At 42.0% G+C, this 26,698-nt stretch overlaps 1 protein-coding gene across 2 annotated transcripts in view; it reads right to left on the minus strand.

The window, feature by feature from the left end:
• Window positions 1-25,859, minus strand: part of fasn (fatty acid synthase) — an 84,350-nt gene extending 58,491 nt beyond the window's left edge. Inside the window, exons 1-9 of one of the 2 annotated variants that reach the window (XM_048555027.2) lie at window positions 25,728-25,859; window positions 10,011-10,155; window positions 8,291-8,443; window positions 6,124-6,297; window positions 4,591-4,791; window positions 3,969-4,091; window positions 2,310-2,425; window positions 1,171-1,305; window positions 520-979 (exon numbers count right to left, since the gene is read on the minus strand). In XM_048555027.2, coding sequence (XP_048410984.2) covers window positions 520-979; window positions 1,171-1,305; window positions 2,310-2,425; window positions 3,969-4,091; window positions 4,591-4,791; window positions 6,124-6,297; window positions 8,291-8,443; window positions 10,011-10,152 — 1,504 coding nt within the window. In that variant the 5' untranslated portion in view covers window positions 10,153-10,155; window positions 25,728-25,859. Of the gene's footprint in view, window positions 1-519; window positions 980-1,170; window positions 1,306-2,309; window positions 2,426-3,968; window positions 4,092-4,590; window positions 4,792-6,123; window positions 6,298-8,290; window positions 8,444-10,010; window positions 10,156-24,861; window positions 25,076-25,727 lie in introns of those variants that run through there. The other variant, XM_048555028.2, reaches the window with a different exon arrangement.
• Between the last annotated feature and the right edge of the window lie 839 nt (window positions 25,860-26,698).

The following is a 26,698-nucleotide window of genomic DNA, read 5'->3' on the forward strand; positions in this document are numbered from 1 at the left end:
ATAAGCGCAAACTATCTACTAGATGAAATACATCAGTTGAGTAGCTCAAAGTCTTTTGACTCACAGTCCTGCATTATACTTAGAAGTCATCTAATATTCACCAAATATAGAGACACTGATGCATTTTCCCACCCACTCCCATGTCTGGTTTTACTCCCATTACACCAAGTTTAACTGAAGGCTCAAACAACAAGAAGTTAACAAGAAGTCCATGTTTTCATCAAACCACAGCTATTTCAGTACCACAATTCTTCTTCCTGTAGGAGCACATTAATAATATTTTGCAATAAGATTATTCTGTTAGTTACATACTCTGTGATGGTCAGTCATGCAATCCCAAATTCAGGTAACAGTCAATTACCATATATCTAAAAAAAAATGTGCACGAAGCATCAAGATATGTACAGTATGACAAGATTCACAAGATATCAAAATTTCAATGTTATTTTCATTAATTCCAACAGTGTCATGGCTACCAAACCCTTTCTATTCATTAGAAAGTGTTTAAAAGGCACCAACCTGAACAGATATACCAAAGTGATCTTCCAGAAGACTGCACTTGCTGGACTTCTTTAGCATCCATTTCACTTCCGATCAGTGTGTAACCTCGATAGGGCATTGCAGAGACAGGCATTGTAGAAATATCATTCAGCAGGCTCAAAAAATTCACATCGTTGCTGCGTTGTCTGCTTTGCTCAATCAGTATTTCAACAGCTTCAGGGGTACGGCCACATACTTGGACCAGACGTGGAAGTGCCAGGGGCTTCGAAGGAGAAACTCTCTTTACATTAGGACGCAGAATGACATGAACATTGGAACCTCCAAATCCAAAGGAATTAACACCCACAATTCCACCTTTCACAGGGATAGGTTCAGTCACTACTTGGATACATCCATTCTGCAGGGCTGGGACATCAGGATTGGGAGTTTTGTAGTGAATATTGGGAGCCCACAGACCATGTTCCAAAGAGAGTACAACCTGACATGGGAGAAAGGAAGACTTCTTTGAAAATTAATCTCAAGGTTAAGAATCATTCAATATGCTGGTCCATCAATATTTATGCATTTGGTCTACAAATTAGCAAACAAAAACATGTTCATTTTCCAGGCGCCACATTATGGAACAGCTGAGGTATGTGGACGGAATGGGTAAACCAGCAGGTGACTTGCCTTTGCTAAAGCAGCCAATCCCGATGCAGGCTCTGGGTGGCCCATGTTTGATTTTGTCGATCCCAGCAATAAGGGCCTGCGATCAAATTGGCAAAAAACATTCACTATTCCATTCAACTCCTGTGGGTCACCAACCTACAGAAAACAAAAACAAGAAGTGAACATTTGACAGCTGTGCAATGGCAGAAAGACTGGCTCGATACTTCTGAAGTTCATCTATCCTTTGAATTCTTGTAACTAGTCAGGGAAAGGCCAATGTCAGGCCTTCTTTATACGAGCTGAAGTTGAAGAAGAGCTGATTGAGATAGAAGGTAAGAAGTGTTGGCTTCTGCACCAGTGTACCAACCCATATATTAGCAAGCCTGCAAGAGGCTATAACCAGGTATCAAACTGCAGCTAACTGTGACTGCATATTTGCTACTGGTGTCCTTAGAGAACAGAATCATTCTGAGCATTTTTCTGCTGGTGGGTTGAGACACTTGAAATGCTCTCCAGACTTTTACCACCTTCCATTCAACACCTGCTTTTCCTTGTACACATCACGTTACAGACAAGATTCAACAGTAATAAAAACAAAGTTGCTGGAAAAGCTCAGCAGGTTTGGTGGCATCTGTGAAGTTAAAAAACCAGAGATAATGTCTTTGGTCCACTGACCCTTCCTCAGAACACTCGGTTAACTCTGATTTTCGCTACCCCCCACCCCCGCCAGATGCTGACAGAACTGCTGAGTTTTTCTGGCAACTTCTGTTTTTGTTCCTGATTTGCAGCATTCACAGTTCTTTTGGTTTTTATTTTTGTCAACAGTAATGTTGTTCGTAGTTCCATGAAGTTTTTTTTGGATAATTATACAAGTAAGGTTACAATGTAAAAATAAGTTTAGAATTCAGGCAAATCTCAATGGAAAGTGGTTGAGATCAATGAAACATCAGACATATGCTGTTGTTATGTGCGTTATTTATGTAAGCAAGTGAGTACTTCATCTGGTAGACACTGGAAGATTAGTGGATACCAACGTGAGCAGAAATCTGGAACTTGCTGATTTACTACAGATTCACAAATTGGCTGAATACTACAGGAAACCTGGGCTATGTATCCACGCAGTCATATTGCACACTATAAAGATGGGGGAGTAGACAGACCTTGGTTCCTGTACCATGTGCTTCAACATATTCCACATCAGCAGGTGAGATACCTGCTTCCTCATAAACCGCTTTCATTAATCTCTGCTGCATTTCTCCGGAGGGGTATGTTACACCTACAAGCAGAAACCATAGGAACAACACTCGTTACCACTCAGTAAAAACTGTTCAACAATGTGTTATTGTAGACAAACACCAAATGAGCTGCAGCACTTCACATCCATTAAGATTTCAACAACACAATAGCCTATAAATAGCACACACCTGCAAGCTGGGCAACTTCTAAAATAAAAAGAATTTCTTTCACCATCTTCCAACCTTTCTGAAGCTGAGCTGTGCCCTGACAATAACAGATGGCTTTCGCTAAAAAGGAGTGAGATGATAAAACCACCCCAACCTCAGACGGTGATGTTGGGACATAAAAACCAACTTGGTAAGCAGAATGCTACTTTGTTGCTCATGCCTCTAGTTCTCCAAACAAGGAACAGGTCAAAAAACGCACGCAGTCAGTTGAATTCATTCAGCTGCTAACCTTAGAAGCTACAGCATTTCCCACCTGGAAGCAGGCAAGCCTGTCCGTGCTTTTGAGCGACCCCACTGCTAACTTGACATAATCCTCAAGGTTCCTTTCCATTCTCAAACTTCAAAATGTGTTACGCCACACTAGCAATCAATGATTTATTCATGAGCAAGCTTAACGAAAGGAGAAATCCCATTACTTGAGTAGCTTCCCAAATAAACTTCAATATTCTCAACAGATTATTTTGTTGAAATGTTCCCACTTTACAGTTCTACTGCAATGCAGCAATAAAAGACATGAAAAACATAGTAGCAATTCAAGTCTATTTATGGATTTAAAAAACATCAAGGCTAATTAAAACTTCTAATCATGAAACTGTCAAAATATAATTTCCGTTTGGACCATAGTTACATAGCAGTGAAAACAAATTGCTTTTTGTCTATTTTCCTCACAAGAACAACTATTCCATTGACCTGGTAGAATTCTGCTGCTTGACAACATTGACATAATACTTCAATTACTATAGATACAAATATTCAATGTATAATAAAGCACAACTGCAACAGCAATTTGAATGAATATATAGGAAAGCTCTACATGACCCTGTTGTCAAGGTTACAAAGATAGCAATCAGTGCACCCTGTTCAGTGAAAACAGATACTTGACTATTACAAGATATTCCTGTGGAGTTTCCAACACTGAATGTGTTTTCACAGCCACATAGAACACACAATTATCTACTGCAACACCACCTTACAATGCTTTAGGAGCTGATCCTCCCTCAACTAATTAGCTTTGTTTTTTATATTAATAATGGAAGGGCTTTTATAATCCTGTAGCGTCATGCCTATAAGCTTTCTCTGATCCTGCAAGTCCCAACAACCATTCAGCTCAGTCAGAAATATGCTTCAATCATTAAGTTGTTGGAACACAGCTCACATCAAGCAAAGTTTGAGAGAATTATGTACCTCCACAATTTTTCCTTTCATCATATACTAACAAAACACTGTTATAAGCATTTAAAATTAAAGTGGGCAGATTATTTCCATGCACAGATCAGAGGACAGAGATGATCTGAGCACTCAGTGCAAAAGTTTTTCTCCTCTAATTGATCATTAAAATGTTAAAGTCCACCATACCCTGTTCTTTATAACCATCAGTGTTGCTTCCTGCATTAACAATTGTAGCATAGACTCGTTTGGCTGCTGATCTTTTGGTCAAAAGGACAACCACAGCTGCTTCAGATCGACAATACCCATCACCTAGAAATAGAAATGAACACAACTTTATAGATTTTAGGAACAGTTCACTTCAGGAGGAAATTAACTGAAAGAAAAAAAAACTATTTTTAATGTTGAATACTTCAAGTAATAGATTATGTAACACCCCTTCCCTTCAAGCAATAATGCAGGATGTTAAAGGATTCAGTATATACAATACAATGAGAGCGTGTGGCCAAAGAAAAATTGAGAATAGGTTCTTGCCATTGGGCACAGCTCAACCTCAACTGTCTTAAATGGTTTGACGTTCACAATTTTCAGTGGCTGCCTGCCCCCAACCCCCAAACACTGCCCCTCACTGCTGGGTATGAAGAAAACAGGAAAAAGTGAAAAATCGCAACTTTAATATTCTAGAGAAAATCAATGAGCAGCTTTTTTTGCATACAAAGCACTTCAATATAATTTTAAAGTGAACAATTTGTAAAATATTTCAGATGCTAAAACTAAAAAAGACCTTCTTCAGATGTTTTACGTCTCCTACCTGAAGCATCGAAGGACTTGCATGAACCATCAGGACTGAGCATGCCCAGTTTCATGAACTGTACTGATGTATTGGGTTTCAGCAGGAGATTGACCCCTCCTACAAGGGCTGAATCACACTGGCCATGACGAATTGCCTGGAAGGCATTTTCCAGCGCCAGCAGACTGGATGAGCAAGCAGTATCAATGGAACTACTAGGACCTAAAATCCAGATAGAAAAGGAGTTATTTGTAGCATTCCTCCAAAATATCCATGAGGGGTATAATCACAAAGCTGCCAACATGCTGTGGGGGCAATATCAATGGATTACGTGGTCAAGGGCCCTTTTCTGACCATCACTGACTGGCTCCCACACAGTTGAAAGCCCAGCCTATCCAGGCAGGGAACTAACCAGCGGTGTCAGTGACATACTGTGATGGTCAAGGCCCCTGAGAGTCAGGTCAGTGAAGACTGACCCCAGTATAAATCACTAACTGTGAGTTTGTGTGACTGCAGTGCGGTGGGTAGTGGCATATCGCACGGATCAGTGCTGTGTACCTTATTTTTTGTGATGTTCATAAATGATGCAGATGAGCATGTGAGAGTTACAACAAGTAAGTTTGGAGATGACACCATCACTGGCCAGGTGATTGACAGCAAAGAGGCAGGTGTTAAGTTACGATCGGTCAGATAGCCAGATCAATGGCAGGTGGAATTTAACCCTAAACAATGAGGTGATGCACTCTAGAAGAAAGAACAAGACACGGGAGTACCTGAACAAATGGCAAGACACTAGGAAGCTCAGGGAAACCGAGAGATCTTGGGGTGTTTGTCCACAGTTCTCGGAAGGTGGCAGGTGCGGTTAACAGGGTAGTTAAGGCATTTGGGACACTTACCTTTATCAGGCTTGGCACAGATTGTTAGAGCAGAGATGTTGTGTTGGAGCTGTAGAGAACCTTGGTTATGGTATAGCTAGAGTACCATAAGTGGTTCTGCTCACCACACTATAGGAAGGATACAATTGCACTGCAGGGGTGCAAAGAAGATCCAGCAGGATGTTGCCCAGAATGGAAGATTTCAGCTCTGAGAAAAGGTTGGATAAACTCAGCTTGTTTTCTTTGGAGCACTGAAAGTTGAAGTGAGGGTTGCTGATCAACGGGTATAAGATTACAAGGGGCATGGTCATGGTGAATAGAAAGCAGCTGTTCCTCTTAGTTGAAGGGTCAATAACCAGAGGGCATCATTTTACATTGAAAGGCAGGAGGTTTAGAAGGGATATGAGGAAAAACCCAGAATGTGGTGGGGTCTGGAATGGTGTGCCTAGTTGAGGCACGAAACCTCACAACCTTTAAGAATTACTTGATTGAACACTTGAAGTGTTACAACATTCAAGGCTATGGGCCTATGGAGCAAAATTGGGACTAGTGAAGGTAGTAGTACAGAACTGATGGACCGAAGGGCCTCTTCTATACTGTATGATTCTATGAAACAGTTATGAACTACTTCATGTCAAGTAACATTTACAATAGGTCATTTTAATGGAAGCTTCCTCACCTTTCAAGTCGAAAAAGTATGACAGCCTATTTGCAAACATGGCATGTTGACAGCCAGTCATGCTGTATCCTAGCAACTCCTCTGGGTCTCTACTGAAAGCTTCAGCTGCCTCAGATCCACTGACACCGACCCAAACTCCAGTGTTAGTACCTCGTATTGCAGTAGGATTTATACCTAAAGACCAGACATAAAATAAGCCAGTTCAAAATCAAAGAAATTGTTTGATTCAAAAATGAAGGCAGTCACAATTAAATGTCCCTGGTTCCAGTGCACCCTATGTGGAACAGTATCAATATTTACTAGTAAAGGCTAAATTATAGGAGGTATGACCTAAACCAAAAAAAGAATGAAGCACCTTTTGAATTAACTAGTTTTAAGAGATTGAGAGAAGCTACTTGAGCACGTGAGACAATTGTGTTCCTGAAGCTGTGTCTCCTTACATAAAACTGGTGCAGCCCAGTTTATATAACTGCTGCACTTGTCACAACAAATTGGGGTGTTCTGAGATCTTAACTGAGCATTAGGCAACCAAGTAAAGTGGCACAAGGGGAGAATACAAGGGGTATGCAAAATTTGTTATTAACTAGCTATAGATCAAACATCTGGAGAGAAATAATACATGGATAACCTTTTCTTTTATGTCCTTTTGATAAACTGATGACTGAACAGCACTGTAATGGACTTTACAGTGAGACTTAACTCTGATGGGTGCTCGGGGATCTGCAATGTCAAGATTAAAGTCTTCATAGAGATTAGTAAAAGAACCAACATTAGTACTTCCGCAGGTGATACTTAACTCGAAATTTGATCCCTGCAAACAAAAGGCACAGCCTCAAGCAGTGACCTTGATCAAACAGGAGTTCACGTCTGAACACAAGTAGCTTCATGTCTTATTTTCAATCTATAGTTGGAAGTTAGGGTGGTCTGACTTTTGCTCTTTTTCTCATGTTGCATTATCAACTTTCTGCTAAACTAACTATTAATAACCAAACCACCTCATTCTTCCCTCCTCTTTGAAAATGAATGAGAACATTTATGAAGACAGGTCAAGTCAAATGGAACAAGACCTATAGTCAAGAGTGAGACAACTGGGCACATTAATTTCTGGACTAGAAGTTCTATGAGGTAATTTGAAACAATCTGCTGACAACCCAAAGCTTGGAAAGTGTAAATGAACCACAAGGAGGATAATGATAGACTTCAAGAATGTGCGGACATGCAGCAGATTAAATTTGACGTAGAGAGTGGGACATGACATTTTAGTAAAGGATGAGGAAACAATCTAAAACAAATTGGACAATTCTAGTGGGGATACAGCAAAAGACGGGGCCTGGGCATACATGCACAAAAATCACAGAGGATGGTAAATTATGTTGAGAAAATCATTAAAAAAGCAGCCAGGAGCCTAAAGGCATAATATACAAAAACTATGATGAACCTTATAAAACATCATCTGGCCTCAACTGGAGTATTGTGTTCAATTCTGGGCTACATGTTTTGGGAAAGATGTGATAGCTTTTGGGATGCATGGAGAATATTTACATGAATGAAGCCCCTAATACCAGGACACAAAAATAGGGCTAGATTGGAGAAGTTGGAATTGTTCTCCTTGAGAAAAGAATGTTATATGATAAAGGTGTTCAAAACTAAGTGGGATCTAGACACAGTGGTATGGGAAATGGCACCATTAATGGAAAGGTTGAGAACTACAGAACATAAATTTAAGGCGTATGGTGAAAGAAGCAAAGCATGTTCAGGAAAAGCTTTGCGCCGGAGAGTATGGCAGAGGCAGATTCAATTGCAGCTTTCAAAAAAGAATTTGAAAAATAAGAAACTGAAAGCCTAATTTGCCAGATGACAAGGGAACGTCAGGAGGGTGAGACTAGCTGAAAAGAGCTGATTTAGGCTGAGTGGCCTCCTTCTATGCAGTGACCATTCTGTGTTTCAGCCAGCCATTCACTCTCGAATTCAGTTCTGTTTTACTGAAGGATTGAAATCAGCTGAATATTTGTAGCTTACAAAGCTTTTTATTCTGTTTTCAAATCAAACAGGTTTTATTTCAACTGATATTAAATTACCGTTCAAAAACTGTGCATTGAAAGTGATCTATTACAATTGCAAGTTCAAAATGCAGCACAGTTGCAACCTCAGAAAATATTGTGCACACCTCCATCGACAATAGCTTCATATGCAGTCTCCAATATGATCCTGAGCTGTGGGTCCATTGTGTGCGCTTGCTTGGGGTGGACACCAAAAAAGGAGGCATCAAATTTGCTGATGTCCTTCAGTTTCCCACTTCTGTGAGGGAGCCCATATAGTCCTAGAAGAAAAATCAAGACAAATGTTAATACCTTAACTCATTAAATTTAAACTAAAAACAAAAAAGATGATTTGCTGTTTAATTTGTGCTCAAAAGAAACAGGAAATGAGAAAGAGGGATGCTAAGCGAAGGCCAAACACTCCAAGAAAAATAAGGGGAAACTGGTTCACTTTTAAGTGCTCATATAAAGAGCTGAAATATTCAGGAACAAATTGACTGTCAGCTGAAGATTTTCAAAAAGTCATTCAGGGGATGGGAGCTTTGCTGTCAGCTTGTATTGCCCATCCCTAATTGCGTCAAGAACGGGTAGGGAGCTATCTTGAGCCACTGAAGTCCATTTGGTATACGTACACCCATACGATTTGCAATCAATTTCACAATTTTGATTTTGACACTGAAACAATAGCAATATGTTTCCAATTCTGGATTGCAGGTGGCATGGAGGGGAATTTCTGATGAGTAATGCCCCTGTCTAGCTGCTGCCCTCATCATTCGAGATGGTACTGGTTGTGGTGTTTGGATAATCCTGCGCAAGCAGGCCTAGTGAATACCACAGATACGGGAAATCTCAAACAAACATAGGGAAAGCTGGAAAAACTCTGCAGCATCTGTGGAAAGGAAGTTCAAAAGAAGAATCTTTCCAGACTTGAAATGCTACTCATGTTTTGGTCTCCAGACCTGCTAAATTTCTTCAGCATTCTGTGTTTATAAGTTGTAAACACATTTGGTTTACAGTCTCATTCAAAAGATAGCACCTCCAATGATGCACTCAATTATAGTCTCCAAGACTCCAAACTACACTATCTGGCCTTGAAGGAAGTATGTTACCAATAGAGCCAAGCCGACACACATTTTGCAGAATTAAAACCCATCTATTTCTTCAAAACTGAGAAATAATGCAGATATTTATTCTCCAGGGAGCTTTGGGCTACACTTGTAATACAATTATATCATTGTAGGAAGCAGCTGCACGAACGGTCGGACGTGACAGTGATACAAATGAGAACGAGACTCCTTTCTCCAGGAAATATAAACTACTTAATTCCAGAGAAAGGTTGAGCCTTTACTCTGGGCTTACACCTCATTTGTATTGATGAGGAATTAAACCATTTTGCATTCATATTATAATTCTCTCGAGAAGCTTCTCTTGTCTCAAGTATTAATACAGCAGAATTAATTATTGTAATCCCTGGAATGAAACATATTTTTAGTCAAAAGCAGAAAATGTGCTCCACAGAGAAGGTCTCTTCAAAAGGATGAATCACCGTGTTCCCTGTCTAAAACTCTGCATCGTTTTATACATTTCTCCAGAACTTCATAATACTGCCATTCTGCTTCCTCTAATGTTTGCAACTTTTCAACACCATAACATTGTAAACAGTAACAAACAGTTAGAACTGCTTTTTTTCTTGCTTAACAAAGAAACGGCATGAGAAAAGATTCATAGCAAGTAACGCAGAGTAACACAAGAAAAAGATCTTATAAATGGACTGAGAGTAAAAAGATTGAATGTACTTAATAATCGTGAAAATGAACAGCAAACACTTTCAAATCCCTCAGTACTCACCTGGCTTCCATCGTCTGTCATCATCTGTTACCATGTCAATGCCATTGACGAGATTATCCCAAAATTCCTGCAGGTTGTCCGACTCTGGCAGTCTTCCTGCAATTCCTGCTACCACAATATCTTCCATTCTGGCTCCACTCATAGGCTGCAACATAAAGTAACAAATGCCAAAGAAGTGAAGAATGGACATTCATCTGTCTAGAGTCTTTATTGTGTTCAGAATGTTCCAAAGCACTTCACAGATAATTAAATCATTTTTAACTGTAGTCATTGTAGTAATATCAGACATATGGCAACTAATCAGCACGCGAAAGATCCTAAAAACCATAACTAAATTTAGTATTTTTGATGTTATCATTTCGTTGCACAATTAGTTGTTTCAAAGCAAATCCACTGGCTCTCACTGATAGGATAATCAATACACTTGCTACCCAGTGGGGGTTATCTGCCAAAGGACACGTCCAATTTGGAGACTAGCCAAGGTGAAAAATGGACACTTGAGCTACACAGGTTACTGCTGCTTCCACATCAGGATCATTGACTTGTGTAGTAAGCGGGGGAGAAAAACAATCAAGGGGTAATAAATTCCAACTACTGGCTAACTCTCATTAGAAGAAAATTGAACATTGCTTAGAAGCTTTCAACAGGTACTGTGCAGCTACAGATGTCAGTCTGAGGGCAAGCAATTCACAACAAGTTTCAAAATAAACAACTTCAGTCTCATGTCACATTAATGCACTCTCCAGTTCAAGCATAATCTCAGTCAATTTTTGGCATAGCATCTGCGAGATCATTCCTTTACTGTCCATAAATCCATAAACACAATTCAGCTATCAAAGTTGCTGTGAATTAGACCTTAATTATGTTCTCAAAAGGAAAATAATTTAACTGCAGTGCTGTTTAAGTTTGAAAATGAAATTAGGTCATTGGGGCACCAAATTACAAACAAGATGCTCTTGAAGATGCAACCAACAGCACAGTGGTAAAGCGAACTCCATTTGTACTGCTGCTGTCTCACCTGTCAACTTGAGCGGGGTATTATCATGGTGATTTATTCCAGTTTATGCTGCTGCAGAATCACTATGTGCCATCACACAGGCAAATATTTCAGTCAGGTCTTTTATATATTAAAAAAAGGAACCAAAATCATTTTAAAATTCAATATTATTAGTCTGACTTCTGCCACTACCTTGCGCTGGGCCAAACTATCATGGAGACAGTTATCCAAATCATAATGGGCGGGATTGTCCCATATTATGGCTAAGTGTCAATTTCAGGGAGTTTCATGGAGGGTTTCCCTATTTGAGCCCTTGAGCCTTTTCTTATACAATTCTCCATGGTGCACCTTATTAGTTACACATCCTGGCTCCATTGCACTGCTTTCACACACAGTCTTGTTCTCAGAAGAAGTGCTCATCCATGCCAAGTCCTTTTGGCATTCACAGCACAAGTGCCATTTCAAACCGCAGCTGCAGGCCAGGAGCTGCCTTTAATGTGTAGCTGTGCAATTCCAAACAACATGGCTGAGAAAAGCAAAGGCACACATGGCTTCACAAAGGATCCCTGGTGTATGAGGAGAGCCATCCCCTTTTCACCAGGTCTGTGGGAAGGGAGCACTGTAGCAGTCACCTGCGTCAGTGTGGTGTCCGTGGTCCATAGGAACTCTCAGCTAATGCCGTAACATGTTAGGTGGCCTTGTGTGCTCTATATGGGTTGGTGCCATTTTCCTCTCTCTGCTGAGTGACATTAACCGGCTCTGTTACTCCACCCACCTCTCACTAAGGCTCAGTCTTTCCCCCTCACTACTGCATGCAGCATCTTTCCTCAATGGCTATCACTCACCCCTTCCTCCCAAAATTACTAACCCTTCCTAACCTCCGGTTTCTGTCTTACTCACTTAAAACAATTTACCACCTTTCCTGACCGAGGGTGGGTCAGCCTCCTGACAGTCACCCCTTCACTGGGCTAAGGAGCACACCCCTCAGATGTGCAGGCTAGTTACTGCATACACTGCTGCCACGTTACCGTAGGTGCATTGCTGCTGTACACCAACACGCCCACCGCCCCCCTTGAATATTCAGTGTTGGAATGCTAGCTTTCTGTCAGTGCTAAAAGGCAAGGCAGAAAAATGCTGTGAATGACTAAGTAAACACAAAGTGAGTAAGTGTTAAGAAAACAAGCTCACAGCCCTGAGAGGTATGAAATGGGTGACTGTCCCTGTGTGCTAAGTGACTGGGGAGCAACATTGCAACACAAGGTGTTGGTCACCTCCAAAGTGCAGTATTGAAGTAGTTAACTGAATTCTAAATGAGTCAGGGACATGCCATGGGTGATGTGGTGAGGGTGCCGTTTTGCCAATAGTGACTTCCGCGGACAGAGTGTAGGTGGTCACTGTCAATGGATTGTGCCCCGATGTACTGGGTAATGGTAGGCCTCGAGGAGATGCAGTTAAACCATCAGATTATCATTGTGACCTTCAAGTAGGAGTTGGCACTGTTCAGTTTCTTACCAATGTTTGGGAGAATAGGCAATAAAGTAATTTAATGTATTCAAATAGGGTTCGCATCCTTACAAGTGAGATTCTCATCTAGTTATAGAAACATCAAAGGGAGAATCAAGCACTTTCTTCCTCGATGTCAAGAATCTTATTTTTCAGCTTCACCATTTTCTCCCAGCTTTCCCACCTCTACCCAGATTGTTCAGACACTGAGAAAATTCTCCTCAATGCTGCTCACAGCCTGGTCAGATTTTTCCAATGGATCACATGTTTTGCTGACATCTCCACTTGGTAGTTCTGTACATTCTCGTTTATGTATATTGATGCCAATGCAACAACTAAAAAAGACAAAAAAAATTGCAAAACCTCCCACACTTTTGTTTTCAATCCCACATTTTCAGTGAAAGGTGATTATGCTTGTGGACTATTGTTTTATATCAAGTTGTTTCTTCTCATCACATCTTCAGTATATTCTTTACTTTTCTAGGTGCACTTATTTACTCGCCTGTTTCTCTATTTCAATTTGCATGGCAGAGTCAAGATTTTTAAAAAAAAGGTGCAGCTAAAGAAAATTTTCTCTTCTTCAAATTGTGCCATCGGGTCTTTGTCTCTCAGCATGACTAGGCGAAATGCAATGTGCCTATAGATTCTCTATTCATCACTGGAATCCTGTTCAACTCCATAACGAGCTCAAAATACTCTGCGATCAAAGGGATTTATGTTGCCTGCACTAGTCTGTCTCCACTGCTACTTCATCCTCATTCTTTCTCCCACATCTTTCATCCTTACCTACGCTCGGTGGTTGACAAACATTTACACCTCCCAGACGCGAACCATTTCATCTGCTCCTCCCACTCCTTGGACGACATGTCCATCCTGGGCCTCCTGCAGTGCCACTGAAGGTTGCGGGAACAGCATCTAACATTTAGCTTGGGAACCCTGCTGCCCAATGGTATCAATGTGGACTTCACAAGCTTCAAAATCTCCTCTCCCCCTACCACATTCCAAAACCAGCCCAGCTCATCCACGCATCCCTAACTTGTCCTTCCTCCCACCTATCCCCTCCTCCCACCCCGAGCCCTACCCCCATCTCCTACCTACTAACCTCATGCCACCCTCTTGACCTAGCTCTTCACCTACACTCACCTTTACTGGCTCCATCCCCACCTCTTTGACCGGTCTGTCTCCTCTCCACCTATCTTCTCCTCTATCCATCTTCTATCCGCCTCCCATGTCTCCCTATTTCAGAACCCCCTTCCCCATTTCTGAAGAAGGGTCTAGACCCGAAACGTCAGCTTTCCTGCTCCTCTGATGCTGCTTGGCCTGCTGTGTACATCCAGCTCTACACCTTGTTGTTTCATCGTTGCCTCTTCCTTTTCTAAATTCCTCTGTCTTTCACCTCAGCATATTAGACCAGAGGCAAAAGCTGGTTCAATCTCTCTCACTAGAATTCCCCCCTCCTTTATTTGCCATCGGTGGGGCCTCTGCCTTGCACAATTTACCTGCCACATCTGGCTACAGAACAATTATAACCACACTTCAAAAAAATTTATTGGTTGTGCAAGAGATGCTAAACTTTCAATTTCTTTCAGTATTTCGAAATGGACGCTTAAGCAGGGTCACAGTTGGCCAAATTCCAGACACATTTGGTCAAAGATAAAACATCTTCTCACCTTAAACTGCTACCTCCTCGCTAATGTTTACCACCACGCACAGTTGGTCCTTCTGTGCCTCTTAGTCAGGCTGCATATCTGACTAATCATGCTGCCCTGCCACATGTCCTACTTCTCTCCACGTGTTCTCACAGTGGGAGTCAGGAAGTGTCCCTATTTTTTGCGGGGGGGGGGTGGGTTAGGAAGATTCCTTCAGCAGTACAAACATTTGGTTTAGTCTTGATAGAAAATTAATAGGGCTCACCAGGCATATCCCAGTGTTGAGATTAATTCGGAAGGTAGCGATATTTTTCCTAAACAGGTCAGCTAGAATGGTGGGGATGGCACAGATGGAAGGCAGATTGGGTTGCAAAACAAAGAAACAAAGGTGCACTAATGGAGTATGATTTTCATCTCTGATTTCAAATCCCTCTACAGCCATGCCCGTCCCACTTCTGTAATTTCCTCCAATCTTTCAAACCTTCTGGGATATCTGTGCTTTTATAATTCTGGTGCCACATGAATTGTCAATTGTGGCCCTACGACCACTGTTGACCATTTCTCCATTGCTTAGGCCTTAAGCTGTAGAACTGCCCCCTTACAATTCTCCACCTCACATTCGGCCTTCAAGACTCCTCTTTAAACTTTAGTCAACTGACCCAATATCTCATGTGGCTCAATGTCACACTTTAGTTTATAATTCTCCTGTGAAGTGCCCTGGGATGTTTAGTTATTAGAAGTGCTACTTAAATGCAAGTCGTTGTTGTAGAAGCAGCAACAGCCAGGCCAATTCAGAAAGAAAAGTATTTTGCCATTGGCAGGCTCTTGCAGATTCTGCTTTCTTTCTTATATCCTGCATTTGATTACCTAAACCTTTGGTATGGAAACCACAGCATGTAATTTCATCCTTCATAATTATCATATCGCAGATGGCTGTATTCATGTCCAACTGTGTTTTGGAATTATATCCGTATTCAGGTCAAATGTCTAGGTTATTTCTGGAAATGTAAATTTTATCTGTGTTAGTCATAATAAGATAAACCTCAAATGTAACGTCAGCACATATATTCTGCACACTACGTTCAAGAACTGATATGTCTAACTGTCAAATGTTTTCAGCAGGATTGACTTCTTGGTCTGTGTCTGTCTGTGTAAATTGTGCTTGGTTGTCTGGTTGGCTGTTGTGCAATGCAGAGTGATGCCAACGGCATGGGTTCATTCCTGCACCAGCTGAGGTTGCCATGAAGGATTCTCCTTCTCAACCTCTCCCTTTCCTTAGGCATGGTGACCTTAAGGCAAAAAAGGTGAAGAATTAAACTGATAAAAATATCAATACAAAAAAGGTAAAGTCTCCTACCCATGAACTGCTGTATTTGGCAAATTAGTTGCAGTGATTTTGAACTTTTATCTTTAATGTCATGCCAAATATATATGCATATAACATTATTTCTAAGAATATTCATTGTTACAAATCAATATCAAATTTCTCTTTTATCCCATTCTACACAACATAAACAGAAGGCGGGTACTAGATCAAAAGTATTAAAGAAACTAATTTACATTTACTCAACACCTCCCAATCACCTCCACGTTGCAGTAAGCAGGCACAAAGAAATCATGACTCTCCACAGCAAACCTACTGTCCTTGAGCTTGGAAACTTGCATTCATTGGTCCCTATTCTGGTTCTGTTCTACTAGCCTCAAGTTCATTTCCCTCAACAGTATCACGGCAGCATTTATTCCTTAAAATAGCAACTCTTTCTTTTATAAAGATGCTGACTTGTCCTGCAGTCTTACTGCACAGGAGACAAACACCTCAGTACAGACAGTGCTTCAATCTCCCATCAATGTCCTGTCATTGCAATGTGACCCTACACTTGTGCCAGCAAGTTTTTTAACCGTAAAGAGTGCCATATGCCCTCAGCTCCACACACAATTTCCCTCTCCGCAAGATGCATGGTCCTTGCCCATTTTGTTGTGCTCTTATTCTCTAAAAACTTTGTTCATAAATGTGGGCATCACTGGCTCGGCCAGCATTTATTGCCTATTCCTGATTGACTTGGGTAGTTAAGAGTTGTGGGGGTCCGGAGTCTCATGTTGGCCAGGCCAGCCAGGGATGGCAGATTTTCTCTGAAAGAAAGCATTAGATTGTTTGTTTATAAGCCAGTCATTAGCTAGCGTTTCATTCCAGACATCACCTTCTGCCCTGATTAGACTCAAACACATCTCTATACCATTCGTTCTGGATTACTAGTCCAGAGTGATAATCACTATGTCATTGCCATCTTTTGCATGGCCAAGGTTTGCCAACCCAGCACAGAAGAGGGGTTAGATTTAAAAACTCCCAAATCAGGATGGTTCAGTGGATTTATTAACACAAATCTTCAGGGCAGCTACTATTTGACATTTATAACTCTAACGTAGATTTTCCTTTCATTCCTTTTAGCTCAAAGCTTCCTTAACTGAAAGTCATGCTGCTTGCTTAGTATGATGAACATCAAACCCAACAATTCCTTTTTACAAAGATCCTTAATTTTCCCAAAACTGTTAAGAGTCTGTAAATTGGATCGCTTCCTCAATGGTAAGTGGGATAGAATGCGCACAATGGTGAGTGTCTACATTTCCAACTTGTTTCAAATGTAGTGCAAAATAAATGATTACAGGGTAACACTGGTATCTGTGTGGGAACCCTGAACTCTCTCACACTATGATAAGTGAGGCACCAGAGAATGCAGCACTTAACACAAGAGAAGTGGCACTTCTTACGGTTTCAGCACCAACCTCTACCTCATCTCCCCCACAGTTTATGCATGTGTGTTTGCTCAATACTGCTGGCAAATTGTTTGTTTTAAATCCTTTTTTCCTGCTGTTTTCTTCTTGAAAACTAATTATTAAATGGGAATCCAGTTCTATAGACTAACTGAAACATGTCTGGGAAATAAACTGCTTCCAAGATCAATTTAGGAAGACAGTGACACTAAGTAAACAGCAGAAAATAAAAATTCAAAATGAATGTGAAGTCAAGTATTAAGTTTACATATTCTATTTATTTTCTACCGGTTTTGGCAACATTCTGCTAAATCTTTTCTGAACGTTCTTCAATTTAATAATATCCATCCTATAGCAGGACAACCAGAACTCTACATAATATTCCAGTAGACGCCTCAATGTCCCATACAACCTCAATATGACGTCCCAACTCTTATGCTCAAAGAATTGTGTGCCTGAACAACTAGGTGACTGTGTTCTACAACTCGACCCAGGGCCCTGCCATTAACTGTACAAGTCCTGCCCTTGTTTGTTATACAAAAATGCAATACCTCGCATTTATCCAAATTAAACTCCATCTGCCACTGCACAGCCCATTCACCCAAATGATCAAGATCTCTTTGTAATCTTAGGTAAATTTCTTCACTGTCCACTATACCAGCAGTTTTGGGGGTTATGTGCAAACTTACTAACCATGCCTGCTAAATTCTCATCCAAGTCCTTTTCATAATGACAAAAACGAAAGTGGGCCCAATACAGACTCCTGTGGAACACTGCGGATCACAGGCCTCTAGCCTGAAAAACAACCTCCACCACTACCTCGTCTCCTATCAAGCCAATTTCTATCCAATTGGCAAGCTCCTTCTGAATCCCATGTGATTCAGCTTTACTAATTAGGCCACCATGCGGAACCCTGTCAAAGACTTTACTGAAGTCCCTGTAAACACCGTCTATTGCTCTGCCTCAATCTTTATGGTTACTTCCTCAAAAAAAAACTCAATTGAGTTTGAGAGAGATAATAGGAACTGCTAATGCTGGAGTCAGAGATAACAGTGTGGAGTTGGAGGAATACAGCAGGCCAGACAGCATCGGAAGAGCAGGCAAGTTGACATTTCCAGTCGGGATCCTTCTTCAGAAATGGTGGGGGGAGCGGCGGGAGGAAGGAGCTCAGATATAGAGAGGAGGGGTGGGGATGGGGAAGATAGTTGGGATGGTGATAGAGGAGTGCAGGTAGGCAGTGGTGGGGATTGGTCAGTGAGGTGGGAGAAGCAGATAGATGGGAGAGAATATGGACAGGTTGTGTCAGGTCAAGGAGGCGGGGAGGAGAGGGAGGATTGGTCATGGGCTGAGAGGTTTTGAAACTGGTAAAGTCCACATTGAGGCCATTGGGCTGTAGGTTCCCAAATCAGAATGGGAGGTGCTGATCGTCCAGTTTCCAGGTGGTATCATTGTGACACTGGAAGAGGCCCAAGATGGATGTGTCACCTGGGGAGCGGGAGGGGGAGTTGAAATAGTTCGCAACTGGAAGGTGTTATTATCTGTCACGAATAGAGTGCAGGTGCTTCACAAAGCAGTCTCTGCACCTCCGCTTGGTCTCCCCGACGTAAAGGAGGCCACATTGGGAGCAGCGGATGCAACAGACACATTGATGGATGTGCAGGTGAACATCTGTCTGATGTGGAAGGTTCATTTGGCACCTTGAATGAAGATGAGGGGGGAGGTGTAGCACGTCCTGTGGTTGGTTGCAGGGGGCTTGAGGACCGGATGAGCGAGTCACAGAGAGAGCAGAGTGGGAAGGGAAATATATCCTTGGTTGTGGGATCAGATTGTAGGTGGTGTAAGTGTCGGAGAATGGTACGTTGGATACAGAGGTTAATGGGGTGATATGCGAGGACAAGGGGGATTCTATCTTTATTTTGATTAAGGGAAGGGGATGAAAGGGCAGAGGTGCAGGAAACACAAGAGAGGTCATTGAGAACATTTTCGATCACCGAAGGGGCTAAGTTAGGATCCTTGAAAGAACAGGACATCTGGGATGTTTGAGAGTGGAACATCCCATTTTGAGCAGATGTGGTGGAGGTAGCGGAACTGGGAGCAGGGAATCCTATTCTTGCAGGAAGGTGGGTGAGAGGACTCCCTCGTCCACTCCTCACTAGCCCCACCACCCCCAGCATCTTTCCCTGCAAGAGCTACACCTGCCCCTACACCTCACCCCTCACCTCCATCCAAGGGACCAATCATCACAATCAGACAGAGGTTCACCTGCACATCTGACAATGTGGTCTACTGCATCCGCTGCTCCCAAAGTGGCCTCCTCTACATTGGTGAGACCAAGCGGTGGCTCGGACACCACGTTTTAGAGCGCCTGAGCTCTGTTCACAACAGACAACACTTTCCATCTCACTGGCCAATCCCCACCATTCTCTACCTGCACTCTATCATCATCCCATCTACCTTCCCCAGCCCCATCCCTCCCCTCTATTTATTTCTGAGCTCCCTTCCCCATCCACCATTTCTGAAGAAGGGTCCTGACCCAAAACATCAACTCTCCCGCTCCTCTGATGCTGCCTGGCTTGCTGTGTTCCTCCAGCTCCAGTGAGTTTGAGAGACATGATTTCTCTAGCACAAAGCCACGTAGACCACCCTTAATTAGTCCTTGCTTCAACAAATGCATGTAATTCCTATCCTTCAGGATCCCTTCCAAAAAACTTACCCACAACCAATGTCAGACTCAAAGATCTATAGTTCCCAGGTTTCTCATTATACCCTCTTAAATAAATGCACAACATTAGCCATCCTCCAGGACCTCACCCATGGTTACAATGTGATGTAAGTATCACTACTATGGGTCCCGCAGTTTCTTCCCTAACTTCCCACAATGTCCTGGGATATACTTGATCAGGTCCCAGAGATTTATCCACCTTTAATGTTTTCTAAGACCAGCACTTCCTCGTCTGTAACATGACCTGTTCCCAAAACATTAATATTTATTTCCCCAAGTTCTCTAGTCTCCATTTTATTTAGCATCTCTCCCATCTCCTGAGGTTCAACACAGTCAACCTCGTTGACCTTTAGTGGGCACTATTCTCTCCCTGCTTGTTCTTTTGTTCAATCTATTCGTGAAATCTCTAACATTATCTGCCAAGGCATTCTCAATTCCCTTCTCACCCTCCTGGTTTCACTCTTAAAGAATCCCCCTAACACCCTTTATACTCAAGAGATTCATTGCATCCTAGGTGTCTATATCTATTAGACGGTTCTCTCTTATTCTTGAGTTGAATCTCAATATCTTTGTTCATTCATTGTTCCCTCTTTCACCAGCCTTACCCTTCAATCTAACTGGAACATGATGCCATTAAACTCTCATTATCACACTTTTGAAAGCCCCCCTCTTGCCCGTCATCCCTTTACCTGCGAACAATCTACTTCAAAAATCAACTTTTGAAAGTATATGAAATGTCCAAGAACTTCTCAAAGATGCAGCCACAGAGAATATTCCCAACATGTCTAACTCAGGCCTAAACTGACTTCCTTTTCTATTACAAACCATGCAGCAACAGGCAAAATGTGCCTCTTCACCATGGCTGCTTGGTTTAACAAAGCCTTAAGTTGACCCTTAGTTAGATAAATTCAAAGTCAAACATTGGCAACAATTAAGTGCCTATACCTGGTGTCGTGAACGACAGAAGCATGCCAGAGGCTTGATGCATTGTTATTGGTTCCCAGCTATGGCTCATCTTTTTGCAGGAATTGTTCTACTTTAAGCTCGACATAGGACTACATTAATAAACATTTCTTTTCAACGGAAACAAGTGTAAAAACAGAATGGTACATCTGTTCAACATGAAGCAGCCACTGAAGCAGTCCAGTTGGACTGTCATGCCCATAGGAATACTTTAAAAGGATCAATTAGCACCATTCCTCATAGACTTGTAAATCATATCTCCATAGGTCCCTTTTGATATGTATCAAAACTGAATACCTCACTACCCTTAACTAACAGTGTGTGGCTGAAGAACCAAAAATGAAGAAACCATGCTTGACAAAAAAAACAAATTTGAAGCCTGGACTCTGTTTTCAAATACTTTCCTATAGATCATACTTACTGATGCTTACTGCTTCTACAAACCATTCAATGTTCCTAACCAAGAGCAAAGCTACCCTGCGGCATTTTAAAGTCAGAGCATTGTACAGAATTGTTCTAAATCATGCTTTGATTTGAGACTAACAAACCATTAAGTAAATTTTCTTGGCTCCTCATAATACAGTCCGTTGTCTGTGGGGGGAGACGGGGGGGGAGACGGGGGGGGAGACGGAGGGGGAGACGGAGGGGGAGACGGAGGGGGAGACGGAGGGGGAGACGGAGGGGGAGACGGAGGGGGAGACGGAGGGGGAGACGGAGGGGGAGACGGAGGGGGAGACGGAGGGGGAGACGGAGGGGGAGACGGAAAAAAAAAGAGAAAAAAGAAAAGAAAAGAAAAGAGAACAAGAAAAAGGAGAGAGAAAGAAAAGGAATTTCCATTGTAAGGTAACAGCAGGCCTCAAAGCTATTTTGCTGTGAAAACAACACAATGAAAATTCCGCCTTATATTTTTATGAGCTGTGGTCTTGATTCCTGCTGGAAATGGCACTTATTTGCAACATGTATCTGGATATAAAGTGGTGCAAAAAAAATTCAGTTTGAAAATTACTGTTCCAAAAGAAACTTTGACAAACAAGACAAAAACACACAGATTATACTAAGTTACCTATTTCTTCACAAAGTCTGCAAATGTACAGAGATAAACTGCAAGAAATCTAATCAGAAGATTGCTTAGGATTCTTATCAATTTCCATTTACTGCTAGTAAATTAATGGAAAGAGTGAGTAAACCTCTTCCAAATGGCTTATCTTTCCTGTTGCTGCACCAAGAGAGAATTTATTTTTGTTTCTTTGGTACATCACAGTTGCCACCAAATTAATTATTTCCAACTGATGTGTATGCACGGAGAAAGTATGCGCATTAAACGATTCTTCTCAACATCACGGACTATGGAAACTTAGTAACTGTCCCAGGAAGTCAATCTTGTTAACAAGTGATTCACATTTTTAAGCCATTAGTTTTGTCTACTTGCTGTTAGATTCTGGTTCTAGGCCTGGATGCGCTCAGGCTACCATATGTTCTGCTGATCTCACCCAAGAATTGAAGCATCTGTTGCCTTCTTAGCAACTGCAACTGCCTGCCTTCTCTCCCAAAGACATACCTATGCAAACACAGCCGCTGGCACTAATTTCATTAATTGCCTTCAAATTTCAGACACCCACCACAACTCTCTTGGGCTCTACTTGCAGGTCCAAAATCATTAAACTCCTTCTGCAACAACTCCACCCTTCACCTTCTTTTTCCTTCAGAAAAAATGTTACTCTATTAACAAGGCCTTATTCAAACCACAACTTCACTGAGTGTCATATTGACATCCTGGTGTTGAGATAATCTACCAGGGGTTCTTCCTCCTGCATCCATTTCTAGAAAAAGCCACTCAAATCACTTACAAATACACTGGAAAAATTGGTGCTTTTTTGATCTTCCATCTTGAAGCTGCCAAACTTGCTCGAACGCATCCTCACAATTATAAAAACAAAATTATTGCAGATGCTAGAAACCCAAAATAAGAACAGTAAGTGCTCTAGAAACTCAGCAGGCCTGGCAGAATCTGCAGAGACAGAAAGAGAGTCAATGCTTTGGGTTGGCTCTGACTAGTGCTACGTTTGTTCCGAAGATGTCATATCAGATTTGAAAATGTTAGTTCTGTTCCCTTCTCCACTGGTGTACCAGGCTTGTTGATTTTCTCCAGCATTTTCTGTTTTTATGACAACCTCACTCTTCAACTTGTCTTGGCCTCATCCACGGCAAAACCTTTACTCTTACCCTTCAATTCTGCAGTTATGGGACTCTGATTTTCTGTCTCCAATAGATACTACCAAACTTAAAATGAGTTTTTCCAGCATTTTCTAGTTTTATTTCTAGCAATGCTTTCTGTTCCCAATTCAACCTTATCACCTCATCAGTTACTAAAGCTCCAGCCTCAATCCCTTCTTCATTGACATTTACATATTACTACTTGGTTACATTATTCAAACAGTGGCATTAGCATGTTGAAAACATTTATCTTTACCCCTCTGAATCCTCCACTGGCTCTGTGTCATTACACTGCATGCCCCGCCACGACACCCCACCACCAGCCGAGGAAAATGCCCAAAGCACTGAAATCATCATCTCCACACTGTCACCTAAACCCCTCTTCACTGTACCCTTTGCTTATCCGATACTGAACTCTTGTCCCCACCCCCTTCCTCAAAGGCATATTGGTGGCTGAGCCATCTAGAACCCACGCTCTGGAAATGCCTCTCTGATTTCTTTTGACCTCACCCATTTCTTTGACCAACATCTCCTCTCGCCTTGGCATCCATTTTTCTTTATGCTTCCACAACAACTTTGCAACTTTCTAGATGCTGAATCTGCTATGGAAATACAAGTGGCTTTTGTTGTTGCTCATACTGTCAACACAATAGAATACTTACTGAGAAAGCTTCATGGTAAGAAAATACAAGTTAGACAGGACAGCTTCTTTCACTTTTACACGTTTAAAAACAGGTTTCTCAAAATCCTGACCAGGTTAAGGGAGAATAGAACATCTGTGCATTGCTAGTTTTAATCCTAGACAGCCACATTTCCATGCCAATCTATGTATTACATAGTAGTCAGGGTTACATTTGGTTCAATATGAAGTGATTGGTTATATGCCTTATATATTAAGGCTAAAATAAAGCTATATTGCGCAGATCTGCTATCAACATTGAAACATGTGAAGGGACTTAGTGGAATTTAGCTACATTGAAGATCTTATTGGCTGGGTTGCAATAAATTCCATTCTATTATCGGCCATCGGCTGCAAAGATGAGCAGCACAGGAAGACTAGATTTGGAGCTGGGTTAAAATATGGTTGACAACAGCTATTACACACCTTTCAGGGAAGCGATTGGATTGGGATAACAGGGGCTCCCGACATTGAAACAAATAGATCTGTGTGTCATTATAGAGCCTGGCGATCCAAAGAGGACAACACAGAGGTTGCAAATCTTCATGGAAACACGAATTTGGAAATAAAATCAATGAAAAGAACAACTGATTCTGCATTATTTGTGCAGGCGGCCGCCCCCAGAGTGAGCGCGGCGCTGGACTGCGGCTGACCCATATGCAGTCTCGCTGCCGATTTCAATTCTGGTGAAATCGGTTCCTTCTCCCAAGCCAGGGGCTGGAGCGCCGTATCCTGACACAATGACTTCACATCCTTTCCTCCCCGCGGCTCGGCGAGTGGGAGGCCCGTGAACAGCATCCGAAATGGTGAAGAGCCGCCCACACCTCCCTCTGAAATATTGCAACATAGGCCGACCATCCCAACATCCGCAACGTGCTCTGCCATTACCGAGAGACAGCAAATAAAAATGAGTAGCCAGATCTCGCCAAATACCCTTTCTTAAAATAAAATTATAAATAAAATATCTTCAGTGCCAATGGACTCTTCCTTTGATATAAAAACAGCCAGAATGAAACATGAAGGATGCATCTAAAAAATGGCAGCGTTGTAATCTTATGTGCACCGCAACATAATTCAGACAGCAACAGCAGCAAGGTGGGGGCCAGATTCTACAAGATGCCCATTAACGTCGTGAATTAACAGAAAGGAGATAGTGAACCTTTTGCACAAGTTCGGGGCTAGGCTCCCCCCAAAAGGTACACCTAACAGCACCATTTGAAACAAAAACCTGGAAAGAAGCAGCTTTTCCTCGTGTTTTATTTCATCGCGTCCCCCTTTCGCTCGGCCAGGTCCTTCAAAGCCTCAAATCATCCCAGTCATTCAAACATACATGTAACATAAAGTGAAAGTCGTACCTGTCTTTCAAATTCCAGGAGATTTTTCTCAAGTCTCGCTTTCTTTTGTTTTGGAGGTGTATTTAGTAGAATCAGTGCAGGGTTTTGTTCTTGTTCTTGTTCTTGTTCTTTTTTCAAAATAAATATATTCTATTTCTCTGTGTGTGTCAGTCTGTACTACCTCGGGAGGCTAGCTGCCTGTGAAAGCTGGGCTGCGCCTCTCAACGCTGCTTTACATTATTTAAATGGCTGATTCGCCGGCTCGACACGCCACATGGCCTGACAGATTGGGTTTTCAGCTCAGTCCAATGAGAGGAGACGCAGGGCTGGACCACAAGCTCATGAGATGATCAACTCCCCCCTCCCCCATTCAAACGCCTGAGAAAAAAAGGTTACTACAGTTCATGCGCTACATCGTGGTAGCGGCCTGGCTTAAAAGAGAAAAAAACGATTCAGAACAGACAGACAGTCTCCAACCTGGAACCTCAAACATACAACACTTTCTCGCCCCGGTTTAAAGCCTACACTGAGCAAATAAATGAATAATAATTAGTTTATTGCAACGACAGAACTAAATTGCTCTGACTGGTTCTCGAAAGAAATGGATCCTAAGACCTCCAGATAGAATATTTACATTGCTTAATTTTTGGTCATGTAGTGTATCTTTGCTACGTGGTCCAGATGCATTGAACTACTTTGAGAATTGTTTTCATCAGGCTAAAGGTCGCCATCGTCAGAGAGAGACAAATTGTGTTGGTTTAACCTCATGCGAGGGGAGTCCTTCATGGTAAACCTCAGCCTGTGCCGGGCATTGAACCCATGCTGCTGGCATCAGTCTTGTTTTTGGGCAATAGCCGTGCAGCCAGTTGAGCTAAATAATCCCTTACCTTCGGTTTTGTAGCAGATGTGATTTCACCGGGTCCTGCTTCTGTGGTGGTGTCCGACAGGCGAGGCGAGGAAAAAGAAAGAGGGAGGTTCTTGTTTCACTGGGCAGACAGGGAGGAGTGGCCTGTGGGTGAGTCAGGCAGATACGTGCTTCTGCTTGTACCTCCAGGTTTAAACAACGCTGAGGAACCTGGTGGGAAGTTACCTGCCTCTGTGCTCTCTTACCCATGGAGGGCAGTACAGCAGAAGATGCAGAATACATCATTGAATGACAACCTGGTAGTTTCACTGGTGCTGAGACCGGCTTTTTACATCGGTTTGTTTTATTTAATCAAATTTAACTGTCCCACTTACTGTACAGGGATTCGATCAAGGGTCACCTAATCAATAATTCAGGCCTCTGGGTTACTAGTCCAGTAACTGCTGTGCAAGGTATTTTCCCAGCATTGGATGTGGGGGTGTAATTCAATTGTTATATTCCTAATCGACACTCCCACTACATTTTTTGGATTGAAAACTTCAATTTATTCTCTTGCAATATGAATCACGTGAATTTAGTTGTGAAGATGGACATTATAATATTCAATATTTCCTAATGAACCTGTTCAGAAAAGTTACCTCACACTCCTGGAACAGCTGGGACTTCGATCCATAAAAAACATAGGAACATGCGGCCGAGTCTCCTCTGCCGTTCAGTGAGATCATGACTGATATGCTAATCTTCAAAACACTTTCCTGTCTTTTCCCTTGAACCCTTGATCCTCGATCCTCACACTGATTAAAAAGGTGTTTGTCTCAGCCTTGACAGTACTTCCTCTGAGTGAAGAAATTCCCTCTCATTGCTGTCTTACTTGTGTGTCCCCTTATTCTGAGATTATGCCCTCTGGTCCTAAACTCTCCCACAAGGTGGACAAAGCCTTTCCACATCTACCTGTCAAGTCCCTATCCTAACCATCCTGCAATGTGCTATAAG

This window comes from Stegostoma tigrinum, chromosome 22 (genome assembly GCF_030684315.1).
Source record: "Stegostoma tigrinum isolate sSteTig4 chromosome 22, sSteTig4.hap1, whole genome shotgun sequence".
Classification (NCBI taxonomy): domain Eukaryota; kingdom Metazoa; phylum Chordata; class Chondrichthyes; order Orectolobiformes; family Stegostomatidae; genus Stegostoma; species Stegostoma tigrinum.